At 44.0% G+C, this 17,956-nt stretch overlaps 1 protein-coding gene across 1 annotated transcript; it reads left to right on the forward strand.

The window, feature by feature from the left end:
- Positions 1–12,214: 12,214 nt before the first annotated feature.
- Positions 12,215–17,891, forward strand: LOC124690358 (BAG-associated GRAM protein 1-like). Its single transcript, XM_047223748.1, has 16 exons — positions 12,215–12,478; positions 12,587–12,646; positions 12,744–12,917; positions 14,052–14,180; positions 14,303–14,349; positions 14,586–14,748; positions 15,160–15,189; positions 15,280–15,379; positions 15,792–15,898; positions 15,972–16,118; positions 16,204–16,308; positions 16,424–16,570; positions 16,663–16,716; positions 17,084–17,147; positions 17,256–17,317; positions 17,784–17,891. Exons 1-16 carry the CDS (start codon positions 12,215–12,217, stop codon positions 17,889–17,891), a joined length of 1,761 nt encoding a protein of 586 aa, XP_047079704.1.
- Positions 17,892–17,956: the final 65 nt, after the last annotated feature.

Below are 17,956 nucleotides of genomic sequence, written 5' to 3' on the forward strand. Positions count from 1 at the left end.
TCTTTCCAGGTCGGCGATTTGGTCCTACGGCTCAACCAGCAAAGTACTGAAAAGCTCGAGTCACCATGGTTGGGCCCTTACGTCGTCACGGAAGTAATCGACGGAGGAGCATACATGATCAAGGACAAGAAGACAGGGGTTCCCGAGAAAAACCCCTGGAACGTGGCGCAGCTCAGGCGGTTCTACGCCTAGAGTCGAAATATAGTCCTACTCTGTAAAAATACAATGTACTGAAACGCCCGCGAGTTTTCAGACGCACTCTTTTCCTTTTCAGGGCACCGAGTGGGGCTGGAAAGGTTTTTAATGAGGCGGGCTCGCGGTGCTGCAATATAATAAAGATAGTGGAGATATACTTCTTGTTCTTCGACATGCTCGGGGGCTAAATGCCTTCAAGGTTACAAAATATACACAATATAGATGAACTAGACTTACAAAAATATTTCGCCTTGGTACAAAATACCTCGCCAAATAGAAAATCAGGGGTTAACACCCATAAATATAGTATACTCGTTCAAATTCTATTGCTTTGGTCTGAAAACCTCGCAACAAAAATATAGAACGTCGCCACCAAGACACTCGAGGGCTCATAACCCATCGACAGCAAAATATATGTATTCTCGCAACAAAGAAAAATCTTCGAGATAACAAAATAGTATAAGCTCCAGCCAACTCGGGGGCTTCACAACATAGACTACACTTTACAATATAAACAACTTCATCAATACAAAAGAGTTCGACAAAAATATAGACATAACCTCTCGCAATATAGTACAACTCAGTCAAGGCGTAATATACTATCTATGGATAAACCTTTGGCTGTCTTGTGCTCAGCATAGGTCCCCTTGACGAAGAATTCTGAATCCATTCGAAGAAGTTCATCCATCATCGCCTCAGCCACAGGAGACCATGTCATTGATTGCGTCAATGTTATTTTTTCGGCGCGATTTCTTGGCCAAGCAGTCAGCGACAATCTTCGTTAGGTCCAATTTGGGATGGCAAATATGTATCATGATCATGGCGAATCTTGCTCCAGCAGTTAACTGAGCTCGCACAAAGTTATGAATACGGGGGGCATCTCTAAATTTCTCCATCAATCCAAGAAGAGTTTTGGGAGCCTCGTCTCGAGGGAACAGAGTCTTGTAAACAAGGTTCAAGGTTCTCTTGCAGGAGTTAAGGAATTTGCGAACCTGACAGGCGCGATCTTGAAACCTGACAATCTGTTGGGTTCACTCGGGAGTGGCCCAGAATAGACAACTATGGTTAAGTGAAAGATTAACGAGGAGGTTCGTTCTCACATTCACTCTCTCATCTTCAGCAGCAGCGTCGAGAACCGAACCTATTGAGCGACAGAGCAAGAAATTTAAGGAGAGGTACAACAAAAAGCAGAAGCAGTGCTAAGTTGGAAAAACATACCTAACATATCCACACTAGCTTCAGTCATTAGCTCGAGCATACTATTTTCTCGAGTCGTTGCTTTCTCAGCTTCCGAAACGACGGCGTCCTTAGCGGCTATGGCTTCTTTAGCTTGTTGAAGAGCAATCTTCTCTCTTTCGGATGCTTTTCGAGACTGTTCCATTAGCACAAGCATTTGCTTTTTCATGGATTGAAGTTGTTGGCGAAGTTCTTGCAAATCTTGCGACAAGTGTTTACTTGAAGAACCTTCGATAAGGTTATTATCGACAAGGGTTTTCTTCGAGAAGGAAGAAGCGGGCGAAGTATCGGCAGAACAAGGATTGGCTGAGTAGTTATCAAATATCAACTGGAAAAGAAAGTCTCAGTATCAATGATAATGCAAAATAGAATTTCATTGATCTTCAGAAAATTTACATAGATATTACAGGAGGAGTTCTTCAAAAGGACTACTACGACTATTGTCGCCAAAGCTACTGTGGCGACAACATCTAAAGAAACAGAAAATAAAGAAAGGAAAAGACAGGGCATTCAACTAGACCTCCGGCTTCGACGAGCTAGGAGTTGAAGTTGGCTTGATTCCAAGATAGGCAAGGATTTTCTTCGTGTTGGGCTTCGCAGCCTTGATCAGTGATCGCCACTTCGTGGTCTCCATCTCTTGTGTGTCGCCCACTTTAGTCCAGTCGATGGTTTGCTGGCTGTCTGCAACTAAGGCGACAGTGCTTTCGACAGCAATCTTCATATTCTCTTGGCGCATCTTCAGTCCAAGATCTTCTGGTGGATTGAATTCCTTGGCAAGAGCAAGGAAATTAGCGGGTTCCTTTTTCTTTGGGAAGAAGTAAGGGAATAGCCGTGACAATCTTGTTTCGGCCTGTTCAATGCCTTCACGAGTTTCTGTTCCATGAAACTCAAGGACAGAGAGTGCGTCGAGAAGAGGATCGTTGTCGGGATCTTCAAGCTCAAATTCTTGGTTTGTTTTATCTGTCGAGGAAAATATATGTTGGTCGACAAGCAAGTAAAGAAAAGCAAGTCTAAAGAAGACAAAATAGATCGAAAAACTTACTGACAAAGCGCCGATTCTGCGAGTTCAAGCGCTTGAGGATAGCTTTTTCATGAGCAGGCTGCGCGGCTTTATGCTCGCTCAAGGAAGTTTCGGCATCATGAAGTCTCTTCTCAAGATCTTCGACACCAGCAACTTCTGCCTTGGCCTTATCAGCCTCTGCCCTAGCTTTGCCAGCATCAGATTCGGCCTTCTTGCGAGCCGCCTCACTTTGCTCTAATTTTTGAGCAAGCGTGTCGGCAAGTTTGTTGGCCTCCGCAAGTGTTTCTGCCAAAATAGTTAAAAAATAGTCAAAATTGCGATAAAACAGGAGCAAGAAGTCATGAACAAAGGCAAGCAGGGAGTCATTACCTTCGGTCTTGCTGGCATACTCGCGGTACCCAACGAATTGGGCACCGATGCGAATAAGTTCTTTGATCATAGGCTGTCAAAGAAAGATAAAGAAAGAAAGCGTCGGTATGGGAAAAAACATGATGGCCCAACGAAGCAAACAGAGAAAATATAGACAATGTCAGAAAGAAATTAAGAACTTACATCATCCAAAAGAGGAGTTGAGGAGCTACCCAATTGTAGGGTAGGCTCCGTGACTGTTTCCACCCTTGCCCTTTTTGGCGAAGGGACAAGGGGGCTTGCAGGAGCAGCAGGTTCGTCGGTGTTTTGTTGAGGAGGCGAAGATTCTTCTCCTTCAACGTGCACCTCAGAAACAACTAGAGTATGCGACGTACTCGTTCGAGCAGTCGCATCAGTAGCTGGCATTTCTTCCTCGTCACCACTACAATTAAATGACGGCAGTATAAAAAGCAAGATAGAGAAAAATCTTCGAGTAGCAAAACAAGGAGAAACAAAAGATAACTTACGAGCTGACGAGGGCTTCAAGGTATGGATCAAAAGCTGCCTTCTGGCGTGAAGGAGCAGCTTCTTCGGCTTTGGAGGTGCTGGAATCTTCGACATCAGTCATCTTCCTTTTGTTCTTTGGAGAAACAGCAGGAGGAGGAGACTGTGCCGAGGTGGTACCCTCGGATTCAGCTTCCTTTTCAGAGGATCCCGCAGATTTTTGAGAACCTGCGGGTTCACTATCAGGGACAGGAGCATCTTGGTTGTCTTCAATGACAACAACTCATTCTTCGACTTCTCCACCTTCAGGAAGGGGAGGAAGCGAGACAAGATTTGGATGGTTCTATACGAAAACAAGGGGAAGCGTCAGCAAAAGAGTTATGCAAAGGATGGTAAATAAAAATGAGCAAAGTCGACAAAGGTTACCTCGAGGAGCGCATTGGTGGCGCTGTATGGTTTTACGCGACAAGAAGAAGGGACAGGATCTTTTTTGCTGAGGGAGGAGATTTTCCGGACAAGTTTCTCTAAGTCCTTGACCTCTAAATCCACCGACAACCGATCCGCATCCTTGTCGCCAACATACTTCCAGAGAGGGTATTTGATAGCCTGAAGAGGCTGCACTCTGATTCTAAGGAAATAGGCTGTGATTTGTATACCTGATAGCTCTTTGCCGCGAGTGTTTTGCAACTCGTGGATGCGAGTCATCAATGCCTCTGTCGCCGTTTTTTCTTCCTCGGTAGCCTCTGCATCCCAAGAGCGGCGGCGATAGATTTTCTCGGTACCGTCAAAAGGAGGAATATTGTCTTCAGCACATCCATGGTTTTCCTCATGAATGTACAGCCACTTCTTGCGCCACCCTTGAACTGAGTTAGGGAATTTGACGTCGAAATATTCGACATCGGGGCGAACACAGATAACAACGCCGCCTATATTATAGGCGACATTGGGAGAGCCATTGCGGCGATAAAAGAAAATGCGCTTCCATAGCGCCCAGTTAGGCTGGACGCCAAGGAAGGCTTCGCAGAGGGTGATGAAAATGGAAATGTGGAGGATAGAATTGGGCGTGAGGTGATGAAGTTGCGGACCGTAAACAAAAAGCAATCCTCGAAGGAAAGGGTGAATGGGGGCGAAAGGCCGCGGATGAGATGGTCGACAAAACTAACCGATACTCCATTGGAGGGGTTGGGTAGCTTTCTTCGACTGGGAAGCACGGCGCCTTGGGTTTCTTCCTGATCCCCGGTTTCTTCGGGAGGTTGATGTCTTGGGTGGAGATTTTGGATCTCTCCCACTCGGCGCTTCCCGGATCCACGGAAGCCATCGTCGATTCCGGCGTGCTGTGTGTCGGTCAATCTACGTGGTGGCATTAACAATGGCGCGGGAATACGGCTTGGGAGAAGATGAGCTCGGGGAAGCGTGGGGCGCAAGAGGAGTTTTTGCGAGAGGAGAGCGAGGAGAAGCTGCGCGAGCGGAGGTGCTCGAGGAAGAAGAAGGGGATCTTATATAGAGGTGCGGCGAAGCGGCGTACCGTTGGATGGAAAAAGTGTGCGGCAGATGATGACCACGTGGAAGAGGGGTAAACAAGTAATTTAATCCTGGAGGAGTTACAGTGCGTGCTCCAGGAAAAGCGGAGGACGTGTGTCCCCCACTTGCACGATGTGTCAATATGATGCGTAATTTCGGCCCGCAAGGCAGTGGGAGAGGACTTCTCGTGATTTCAGGAAATTGCAATCGTGGCTATCGTCAGCAATAACGTCACTTTAGCAAGAGAAAAATTCGACAGCTTCATAAAAATGGCGATGGCAAAAGATATTGGAGAGCCTTTGATCAAATACAAGTTTTTGATCAAATGCTCGGGAGCTACTTTGGAAAAATGATAAATTTGAGAAAGACAAAATAGAAATGGCGAGAGCCTATGATCAAATACAAGTATTTGCTCATAGCCTCGGGGGCTACTCCCATCGGGAGCGTTGTTCGCGCACCCGAGAGATTTTGACAAAATATGTGACAGGAGAAAATATAGCGACATAAGGCATGGAGCCTACACCCAAGCACAAGTCCTTGGCTGTAGCCTCGGGGGCTACTCCCATCGGGAACGCTGTCCGCGTGCCTGATGAAATTATAAAAAAAAAAGAGAAAGAGATGGAGAAAAAGAAGAAGAAAAAGTGAGCATATTTCGAGTTATATACATAACTCTACATATACTCCCATCGGGAGAGCAATATAAGTCATCCGTTGACTCAATAAAATGTGCTATTCCAACAGCTGAATAAGCACTCGACAATATATTCTCAGAACGCCAAAGTTGCGAACAATTTCTGAATGCCGCAAATTTGCGAAGGTAAGACCCCAGATCCGTTCTGTGTGGCGTGGCGCCGTCTCGACGTCGGTTTGCTACTTTTATCCGTATCAACAGATACGAAGAAAAATCCTAACGGACGCGTTGGGTACCCGATAAATATGACTCGGGACTCGACAGAATGGTAAGACCTTAAGCGGCACCTGTCGAAGTTTACACCGGTATCCCGAGATCATGTCCGGGGACGTGATCTTGAAGTAGGTTTTTGCGGATTGCCACTAGAGCAGTTAACTAGTACCTGATCCGTCAGATGAACTAGCCCCAACTACCATTATCCCTGTACCATATAGAAATTCATAAGAAGAAATATAGAGAAGTTTTAAGTTGTTGAGTAAAAATAAACAGTGGAGATTTTCCCTAACTCTACGATTCAAGCAAAATCTCGGGGGCTACTGACATAGGCTTCCCAAATGGGCCTGCCGGAGATAGTACCCGGGGTTTATTGAAGGCCCACGACTTGAAGAATAAGAAGATTCGGAAGCCCAAGTTGATATTAAGGAAAGTTAGAATTGTATTAGAGATGATGTTTGTAATCTTGCGGGATGAGTTGTAAATCGTCTCGGACTATGTAACTTGTACAACACGAATCCCTCGGCTCTGCCTCCTATATAAGGGGGAGTCGAGGGACAAAGAAAGCATCAATCATTGTCTCTCAAACCCTAGTTTTCATAATCGTCGAGTACTTTTCGTCTGAAACCTTCGAGATCTACTTGCCCTCTACTTCCAACTAAACCCTAGTCTACAACCCGTAGGCATTGACAAGTTAATCCCTTGTCAACAGGGGAGCACCGATTTGCAATTAATAGAAAACCCCCAATTTGTACTCAAGAACCCTAACCCTAAATCCCCAATTTCAGATGAACCCTAATTTTTTACACAAATTTCTGCAATTGAACACACGAGCATGAGTTTGGGGACACATCGTGATGTTGTTGGGTTGTTGGACACGAGCATTTATGTGATAGTGACAAAGGGTTAACCTTGTCAATACCCATGATGATGGACTTGGGTTTCTAGGAAGGAGAACATTGGCGAATCAATAAACCGTTCAACCAAACTAGGCAACCAACGAAAAGTATTATCAAGGGCTCTCCCCTAGATCGTATTATATGAAAACTAGGGTTACATGGTGTTTCGTCTGGTTCAATCTCCCCCCCAGGTGGCTCCTCTTAGCCCTTATATAGCGGGGTGCTGGCGTGGGAGTTGGCTTGCAACGGTGCCAGAAGGTAGCTCCTTGTGACGGTAAAGCACACGTCCGTTGCGAACCCCAAGAGGAAGGTGTGATGCGTACAGCAACAAGTTTTCCCTCAGTAAGAAACCAAGGTTTATCGAACCAGTAGGAGATGAAGGCCACGTGGAGGTTGTTGGCGAAGGAGTGTAGTGTGGCGCAACACCAGGGATTCCGGCGCCAACGTGGAACCTGCACAACACAATCAAGATACTTTGCCCCAACTTAACAGTGAGGTTGTCAATCTCACCGGCTTGCTGTAACCAAAGAATTAAACGTATGGTGTGGAGAATGATGTTTGCTTGCAAAGAACAACGAGAGAACGATGATTGCAGTAGGTTGTATTTCAGATGTAAAAGAATGGACCGGGGTCCACAGTTCACTAGTGGTGTCTCTCCAATAAGATAAATAACATGTTAGGTCAACAAATTACAGTTGGGCAATTGACAAATAGAGAGGGCATAACAATGCACATACATATCATGATGGCTACTATGAGATTTACTTAGGGCATTACGACAAAGAACATAGACCGCTATCCAGCATGCATCTATGCCTAAAAAGTCCACCTTCGGGTTAGCATCCGCACCCCTTCCAGTATTAAGTTGCAAACAACGAGACAATTGCATTAAGTACCGTGCGTAATGTAAACAATACAAATATCCTTAGACAAAGCATTGATGTTTTATCCCTAGTGGCAACAAGCACATCCACAACCTTAGAACTTTACGTCACTCGTCCCAGATTCAATGGAGGCATGAACCCACTATCGAGCATAAATACTCCCTCTTGGAGTTACAAGTATCAACTTGGCCAGAGCCTCTACTAGCAACGGAGAGCATGCAAGATCATAAACAACACATATATGATAGATCGATAATCAACTTGACATAGTATTCCATATTCATCGGATCCCAACAAACACAACATGTAGCATTACAATAAGATGATCTTGATCATGATAGGCAGCTCACAAGATCTAAACATGATAGCACAAGAGGAGAAGACAACCATCTAGCTACTGATATGGACCCATAGTCCAAGCATGAACTACTCACGCATCAGTCCAGAGGCGGGCATGGTGATGTAGAGCCCTCCGGTGATGATTCCCCTCTCCGGCAGGGTACCGGAGGCAATCTTCAGAATTCCCCGAGATGGGATTGACGGCGGTGGCGTCTCTGGAACATTTCTCGTATCGTGGCTCTCGGTACTAGGGTTTTCGCGACGGAAGGATTATATAGGCGAAGGGGCAGAGTCGGGGGACGCCCGAGGGGCCCACCCCATATGGCGGCGCGGCCAGGGGTGGGGCCGCGCCCCCTATGGTGTGGCCGCCTCGTGGCCCCTCTTCGTCTCCTCTTCGGTGTTCTGGAAGACTCCATGGAAAATAAGACCGTGGGCTTTTGTTTCGTCCAATTCCGAGAATATTTTCTGTGTAGGATTTCTGAAACCAAAAACAGCAGAAAACAGGAACTGGCGCTTCGGCATCTTGTTAATAGGTTAGTGGCGGAATGCATAAAAATGATATAAAGTGTATATAAAACATGTGAGTATTGTCATAAAACTAGCATGGAACATAAGAAATTATAGATACGTTTGAGACGTATCAAGCATCCCCAAGCTTAGTTCCTACTCGCCCTCGAGTAGGTAAAGTGACATGCTACCATCATAATCTTGATCAATACTATTGTAAAGCATATGAGATGAATGAAGTGATTCAAAGCAATGGTCTATAGTTTGTTAACAAATAGATAATGACTAAACAACTGAATCATATAGCAAAGACTTTTCATGAATAGTACTTTCAAGACAAGCATCAACAAGTCTTGCATAAGAGTTAACTCATAAAGCAATAGATTCTCAATAGAAGGTTTTGAAGCAACACAAAGGAAGATTTAAGTTTCAGCAGTTGCTTTCAACTTTCAACATGTATATCTCATGGATAATTGTCAACACAAAGTAATATGATGAGTGCAAATAAGCAAGTATGTAAGAATCAATGCACACAGTTGACACAAGTGTTTGCTTCTAAGATAGAAAGAAGTAGGTAAATTGACTCAACATAAAGTAAAAGAAAGGCCCTTCGCAAAGGGAAACAGGGATTACTCATGTGCTAGAGCTTTTTATTTTGAAAACATGGAAACAATTTTGTCAACGGTAGTAATAATTCATATGTGTTATGCATAAAACCTCCTATAAGTTGCAAGCCTCATGCATCGAATACTAATAGTGCCCGCTCCTTGTCCTAATTAGCTCGGATTTCCATGGATTATCATTGCATTACATATGTTTCAACCAAGTGTCATAAATGGGTACCTATATGCCACCTGCACAAAGGTCCAAGAAGATAGATCGCATTTGATCTCTCAATTTTGATAGATCTCAACTTGAGGACATCCATACCGGGACAACATAGAAAACAGATAATGGACTCCTCTTTTATGCTTTAAACATTCAACAACAGATAATATTCTCATAAGAGATTTGAGGATTAATGTCCAAGCTGAAACTTCCACCATGATACATGGCTTTGGTTGGCGGCCCAAAGTTCTTCTCTAACAATATGCATACTCAAACCATTTAATCATGACAAATCTCCCTTACTCCAGACAAGACGAACATGCATAGCAACTCACATGATATTCAACAAAGGTGTGACAGGTTGATGGCGTCCCCAGATAACATGGTTACCGCTCAACAAGCAACTTATAAGAACTACGATACATAAGCGACATATTCTTTACTACAATAATTTTTTAGGCTACTTTCCCATGAGCTATGTATTGCAAAGACAAGGAATGGATTTTTGAAAGGTAGCACGCAAGCAATTTACTTGGAATGGCAGAAAAATACCACATAGTAGGTAGTTATGGTGGACACAAATGGCATAGGTTTTGGCTCAAGGTTTTGGATGCACGAGAAGCATTCCCTCTCAGTACAAGGCTTTGGCTAGCAAGGTTGTTTGAAGCAAACACAAGTATGAACCGGTACAGCAAAACTCACATAAGAACATATTGCAAGCATTATAAGACTCTACACTGTCTTCCTTGTTGCTCAAACACTTTTACCAGAAAATATCTAGACTTTAGAGAGATCAATCATGCAAACCAAATTTCAACAAGCTCTACGGTAGTTCTCCACTAATAAGTTTAAACTACATGATGCAAGAGCTTAAACATGATCTACTTGAGAGCTCAAAACAATTGCCAAATATCAAATGATTCAAGACAATATACCAATTACCACATGAAGCATTTTCTGTTTCCAACCAAATAGCAATAAATGCATCAGCTTTCAATTTTTGCCATGAACATTAAAAGTAAAACGAAGAACACCAGTGTTCAATATGAAAAAGCGGAGCGTGTCTCTCTCCCACACAAGCAATGCTAGGATCCGATTTTTTTCAAACACAAACAAAAATAAAAGCACACAGACGCTCCAAGTAAAGCACATAAGATGTGACGGAATAAAAATATAGTTTCACTAGAGGTAACCTGATAAGTTGTTGATGAAGAAGGGGATGCCTTGGGCATCCTCAAGCTTAGATGCTTGAGTCTTCTTGAAATATGCAGGGATAAACCACGGGGGCATCCCAAGCTTAGACTTTTCACTCTTTTTTGATCATATTATATCATCCTCTGTACATGTAATGGTTTTGCTACAATATACTACCTCTGTACATGTTCAATTGACTCAAGGTATGTCCGTGCATAAGCTACTTTCTCTGCACAATTCGTATAAATTTAATCCAAACGGATGCAGTATATGATTCCGAGTTTCATGATGTCAATTACGAGATTATCAGTTTTTTTTGTTCTTTTAGGATTTATTTATTTATTTTGAAGGTTGACGCGAGCCGTCGTAAGACATCTGTGACATGGGAAGACTGATATGTCACGCTACACATAATTAAGAGATGTTTTGGTTATGCTTAACTTTAGCTCTTTTGCTCTAGGCTTATAAGTCGTAAGCTATAAAACCAAAAGCATCCATCTCAAAGAAAAAAAAAAACGAAAAGCACCTATTTATAGCATCTCTAACAGAACCCGTAAATGTCGCTGGAACCGAACTTTTCCGGCGGATTTACGGTTTCGGGTTGAATGTGTCGCAGAGACCGAAAAGATGGGCCAGCCCGTAAAATAAGTTCAGGGGCCCGAACAAATCTCCGAACGGCCCCTATTAAAAGGGTTCGCGGAGGGGAGTTCGGGTCGCAAACCCTACTCCCCTCCGTCGTTCCTCTTCCTCCGCCGCCGCCAAGCACCATCTCCGGCGAGCAATCCAGCGAGCCCCAGGCAGCAATCCACCGGCCGACGGTGGGCGATGGCGTCCCGAGGCGGCTCCGCAGGCAGTGGCGCCGGATTGGGCAGCGGCGACTCGCCGCCGCGTCCGCCCATCTTCCGCACCGACGCGGAGCGGCGCAAATGGAACCGGTCGGAGGGCGCGCGCAAGCGCAGCGCCCGCCGGTGGACGAACTGGGGGCTCACGCCCCCAGTGAAGCTCGCCAGGTACGGCAACGCCGGCGAGGGCTCCTCATCCGGCCAGTCAAGCCGCGCGCACCGCGGCTCCCCGTTGCGGACAGCAGCGACGACGACGACCTCGTCCCCGCGCGGTCGCCCACCTTCTCCGCCGGGGACTATGTCCACGGCAGCGACGAGGAGGACGCCGTCCTCGCGCAGACCAAGGCCATCAGCGCGGCGGAGGCTCGCCAGCGTTTCCGCCGGGAGGAGGCGGAAGCCGTCCGCCTCGTCCGTGAATACGAGGCGGCCCGCCGGGAGGCCCGTGTCCGCCGCGTCAAGCTCTAAATAGTCGAGCTTGACGCCGACGACGCGTGAAGCTCATCCTCGACAGCGTCGGTACCATCTGCCGCCGACACGCTGCGCCACCATCGGCACCGCCGCGCGCGTCGGCCACTTTATAGGCTGCATTTTGCTTAGCTTAAGTAGCACTCGCCGGTGTACCAGTACTGTAGGTTTAATTTCACGAACAATGTATGTTTTGATGCTCAATGGGAGCATCAATTTGATGTCGAACTATGATCATCGCCGAATTTACCCGCGCCCTTTCAAATTCTGCTTTTCAGTTCCAGTTTTACGTTTTCTAATCTGCGTCACTGCCAAATTCGCACGAAGTATCGTTTTCGGAAGATTGAAAACCACTTTTTCGGACTCTGATAAAGATGCTCTTAGGTGTTTTTGGGGCTTAAGCCAGAAATAAGCCCAAGCTTAGCACTCCTGCCTGTGAGCCAAACCGAGGGTGACGGTCGGGGCCGCACTTTTATAACCGGTCTTCGCTTCCCTCGACATCTAATTTGCAAGAGATGGTGGCGACGATGGGCGCGCAGTACTGCTCCTGGTTGCTGCGCTTCCTCCTGCCGTCGCTGTGGGAGGCGGAGGTCGCCATTTCCGCCGCGGCGCTCCTGGCCACCGTGGCGCTCCTCGTCGTCCTCGAGCAGACCGCGTCGAGCACGAGCGCCACCTCCTCCCCGCCTTCTTCCGCAGCTGAAGCCTGCGGCCGGGATAGCCGGTGCCGGAGACAGAGGCGGAGCCGCCGCACAAAGAGAAGCAAGGCCGCCGAGCCTGGACTCGTTGGCGAGGTGAGGCCGTACCGATCCTGAGCGGCGTGCTCCCCGGCCCGTGCATGATCCGCATTTCCCCCACTCAAATGGCATTGCTAACTTGGTTCCCTGATCAACCCCCCGCAGATCGAAATCGTGGCTGACAGCTCTCCCTCTCGGGGCACCACCACCGTGTACGTGATCAAGGTAAGCTTCGTCTCGATCAGTTCATGCGTACACAGCTACCAGCAGAGCACAGGTGCGGCGTGTGTGTTCATTCATACTATGATTTTGCTTGCGTCAGGTGGAGCTTGTGTCCGCCAAGTACCTGATCGGCGCCAACCTGAACGGGACCTCCGAACCTTACGCCGTCATCTCCCTCGGCGACCAGAAGCGCTTCAGCTCCATGGTGCCTAGCCCGAGAAATCCTGTGTGGGGCGAGGGATTCAACTTCCTGGCCGGAGAGCTACCAGCCGAGGTCTGAACACAACAGTGCGCCGTTCGCTTTACATTATTCTTTCCTGATGTTTCTTTGAGCAATTAATTAAACAAGATTTCTTTATAACAAGAGTTCTTTTTAATTAAATGCTATATATACTCCCTCTGATTCATAATAAGTGTCGGGGTTTTAGTTTAAATTTATCCAACACTTATCATGGACCAGAGGGATTACTAGTTCAGATATTAGAACCCATTCACAGTAAGCCCCTTTACCAGCCAATCATTTTGATGCTCAAATGTTCCACCTACCACCAAGAGACCCTAATCATGGATGTCTCAGTTCAAAACTTCAAACTTGAACTAATAAAAAATATTTGTGCATCATTATATAGGAGTTAATTAACTAGCCCACTCCCTTGATGATCCACAAAGTGCCGTTCCAGGTTTAATATCTCAAGCGTGGAGGAACGGCGATAGAGCGAAGAAAAAGCACAGGGTGTATGCCAGCCTTGATCCTACAAAGCAAAATGCTTTTGCACTCTTGCTATACTGCTAGTTTTTCCATTCTCTCGGAGAATCTTCAGAGAGCATGGTATATAGTATAGTACTGGCTTGCCGACGAAGTTTCAGCACCGTTGCAGAAAGTAGCATCATAAAAATTTCAGAGTCACTTTGCTTTGCCATAATCATGTGGCAGAATTATTTTTCCTTTTTCTCTAGATATTTTCCCACAAAGGTAGTGGTCCAAAATTACGATGCACCTGACGCGTCCCACATTCGAGTTTTATATACTGAACTGAACGATGGAATGGAAAAGGTAATCTCTAAAGTAGCAAGCAGCATGATCAATTCTGGCAGAGTACAGTGCGTGCATATGCTTGCATGTAGGTGCAGCATCATATAGCTTCTCCGAAGCAACAATGCTTGCATTTTCTCCTGTCAGGTGTCAATGATTCACAACCAAAGGTGTTACCGGGCACAAACAGTATATGAACTGTATGGAAAAACCTGGCTGTCTAGATTTGTTTCATCAGCGTGTTTCTTAACTATCCAGTAGCTGGAAGTGACACATAATTTTCAGCAAAAGTATCAACAAGATATGCTGCTGCGCACATTTCATGCCAAAAACCTGCTTGCCTAAATTTGTGATATATTTCTATTTTCTGGATAGGTAACCATAACAATATATGACTGGGACAATGTATGCAAATGCAAAGTTATCGGATCTGTAACTTTAGCTATTCTCGGCAAAGACGAAACAGGAGCTACTTGGTACGACCTGGACAGCAGATCTGGTCAGGTAGGATATGAATTGATGAATAACCGCAGTCTTCGTCCATCTCAGTGCTTCATACAGTATCAACCGTGTTTATGCTTCCATCAAGTTAAGCATATATTTACAATGCCAAATCCTGCTTGCAGATCTGCTTGCGCATTAGCTCAGTGGAGGTGCTTCCAACTTCTGATAGGTAACATTGATTTGAGAAAAAAAAAAACAGCAGTATTTCTGATGATAAACATCCTTCTAATTTCATCAAATGTTTCCAGCTTCTTTAAGCAATATACTGAAACTAACTCCCAGAGAAAGATGCTACTCAATAAGCAACGGTTGGCGAGGATTGAAGACAGTGGTCTTCTGCAAGCTATAACCGAATCTTCTCATAATGAAGTACTAATTCTCAACAAATGATAATTGCACATACAGCATTGCATACTCATCTGAACCGACAGATTGCCTCGTCTACTTGCAGATTGTTCACCACAGTTATTCGTGTGCTCTGGAAAGGTCCTTCTTGCACTGTGGGCGTATGTGCATCTCCTCATGGCATCTCTGCTTCCACTCTAACGTATTCGTCAAGCAATTGAATGTAAGTACATGTTGTGAAAATGTGAAGCCCAAACTGATCCTTGTACGGTTTTAACTAACGAGTAAGATAAGGAACATCAACCACGTCAGAACTGTTAAGTATATTATAGCTCCACTTCCTATCAGATCGTTCTTTTAGATTAGTTGGTTGGTAGGTGTATCCTAACAAGAACATCCAAATTAATAAATTATTACTCCACTACACCAACCTTGGTAACTAACTAACTAACACAAATCAGGTAATTGCTGCAGCAAATTAGGAACAGTAAATAACACTGATAGTATGGAAATATTGACAGGCAAGTTCAGTTCTTTTTTTTTTATCAAATTCATCCTCATAAGGATTTCTTAGGTTCCTTTCTTTCCTTTGAGAACTTTGGGTTCCCTTTCTAAGGCCTACAATTATTTTTAGGTGATTATTCCATTACAAGACATATATGAGGTATGAAACCTACGAATCTCTTTATTATGACCTTAGTATTTGGTTTTAAATGGTTGAGATGGTTGACACATGCATGATTTTACCCTGCAGATAAGGAGGAGCCAGCATTCCCTTATAAACCCAGCTATTACTATATTTCTTCATACCGGTGCAGGTGGTCATGGAGCACCTACAATGTGCTGCCAAAATGGTAAACTATTTTCAGTTGGCGTGATCTTGGAGATCCTCCCTGAAGCCAAATTTACTAATTATTTTTCGACGGCATATTTTTACAAAGTTAGATAAACCGCATGCCGAATTGCAAAACTAAATACTATTATGGATTCAATTTGCTCAAAACTTGTATGATTAAATCGCATGCCTATTTGGAAAGTTATGTGCCATTATGGATTTTATTTGTATGATTTATTAAATTTCAACATCAGTGAGCTTGAACTAGTTCAATTTCAAGTTCATACTCCTTCATGAGTAAATATTTACTACTGAAGGCAGTAAGAGCACAACAAGTCCTAGAAATATAGTCTACTGTGTCACTTTCATCTTCCATGTTGGAAAACTATCTATAGATCTCTCAATTGAGCATTCCTGGTTTAATGTTTCAGGAAGCATCAGGTACAAGTTCACATCCTTCTGGAACAGAAACCGTACATTTCGAGCTCTAGAGGCAGCATTACAGAGTTACCGAGCAACCTTGGATGCTGAAAAGCAGGTATTCAGAAATATTCTTGTTTCGTATTTTGATTTGATGGCAACCACCTGACAATCTGTACTGGTATACAAAGGTGAGATCACATTTGCTTCCTAAAGGAGAAAGTATGAATGTTATTAGCAGCAGAACAGACAACATAAAGACAGAGGACAGAAGCATTGAACTGGCTATCACATACCAACCATTCATCAATGAACATGTTCTTGTAGATGTAACCAGTGTGAGCATCCCAGTTCAATTTCCAATTTTGTAATATGCATAATTTATATTTCTGTTCCTAATTGTCAACATGATACTGCCTTCAGGATACCTTCCCTGGTACAGCTGAGAAGTTTTTCACTGTGATACTAGGTGACAATGCAATGTTTTTTCAGCAGTACCGAGATGCACGAAAAGATACAGATTTAAAGGTGCACATTTAGTCAACTGCACTATGGCATATCCTTTTCATGGTCTCAATTTTTTCACCAAGTAAGCTGCTGCCAGCATTACCAAACATGACAGTTGAAGGTTTTTTTTCTCCAGCTGAGTAAGTGGCATGTCTCAGATGTGTACGGTGGAAATTTCCGTGAAGTAACTTTCAGGTCGCTGTGCAACAGTCCTCTGTGTCCTCCGGACACTGCAGTAACAGAATTGCAGCATGCTTCTTTCTCGAAGGACAAAAGAAACTTGGTAACAAAAAAAACTGATAGGTTCACTGCAAATCAACTTACATGGTGTTATTTCATCCTTTAATGCAAGCATACGTCCCTATTTGATTTCAGATCTACGAAACAAAGCAGCAGGCACACGATGTCCCATTTGGCTCTTACTTTGAGGTATTTCGCATACATCTTCTGAAATATCCTACGTCCCTGATTCTGACATAGTAAAACCAGAATAGTATCTTTTAAAGTGTTTCAAAGACTAACTTGTGCCCTTCTGGACCCGATTTAATAACATTAACCGCAATTCAGTTAATCGTGTATAATATTTAGAACCTACACCTTAATGATTTTTTATTAACCTAATAATGTACTCATATACACCCTAAGATAGAAATGGTAGTAAACAGCAAACAAAATTCCTATCTTAACCACTTTATTCCCTATGTCAGCCCACAAAACATTTGGTTTTGCTAGTAGATACGTAAATATTTTTGCCTGCAGGACAATTGTAGCTGATGCTTTGGTTTTACTGTTGCAGATCCACTGCAGGTGGTCTCTAAGAACGACCTCTAGTTCAACATGTCAAGTGGATATAAAGATTGGTAGGTTGAATTTCAATCAAGTTTACTTTCATAAAAATTACTCCTGAGTTTATGCAGCACAAGATGCATCAGGTAATATTATTCATTTAAACTTTCTGCACTTAATAGGTGTCAACATGAAGAAATGGTGCATTTTGCAATCAAAAATAAAATCAGGAGCAACTGACGAGGTACGTCACACCATCTTATCCATTTTAAGGTATCCTATGAACGAACAAGTGCTGGCAACATAGAACACCGATAATATTCACATCTGTAACATGAAATAAATGGCATGGTTTAGAATCCTAACCGTTTACCCTCTTTATATAATTGTTGCATCAAAATCCAGCATCAGAAGCTAATTCATTATAATCCAGAGTACATGGATCAGCCTGATAACAATTGATGAAAGAACAAAAAAATTTGGGCTTCAGGCAAGCTCTTCGGTTGTTAGGCATCACTTGTCTTTAAGGTATAAAATTAAGAATATGAGAAGAATATGATAATATGACTCCACGTTGATCTGCAGCAGAAGCATGCAAACCTCAATTAATGTAAACCATAGAAACCATATACGAAATCAGGAACGTAATTTGATCTTTTATAAACAGTATTTGACTGTCTTCCTAACATGACCTGGACCTTCTGGTACAGTACAGGAGAGAAGTTTGCAAGATTTTGGAGGCTGCTAGTGATTATACCCTCAGAGCCAAGTCAAATGGCCCAGCAAGTGACGATACTGTGGCGATATCCTCGGCATAAAGACCCGCAGAAGAAATCCACCTGCATAGTTCCATGGACATATACAAACAAAACATATTTGCAAG

Source organism: Lolium rigidum, chromosome 2 (genome assembly GCF_022539505.1).
Source record: "Lolium rigidum isolate FL_2022 chromosome 2, APGP_CSIRO_Lrig_0.1, whole genome shotgun sequence".
NCBI classification, from domain to species: Eukaryota; Viridiplantae; Streptophyta; class Magnoliopsida; order Poales; family Poaceae; genus Lolium; species Lolium rigidum.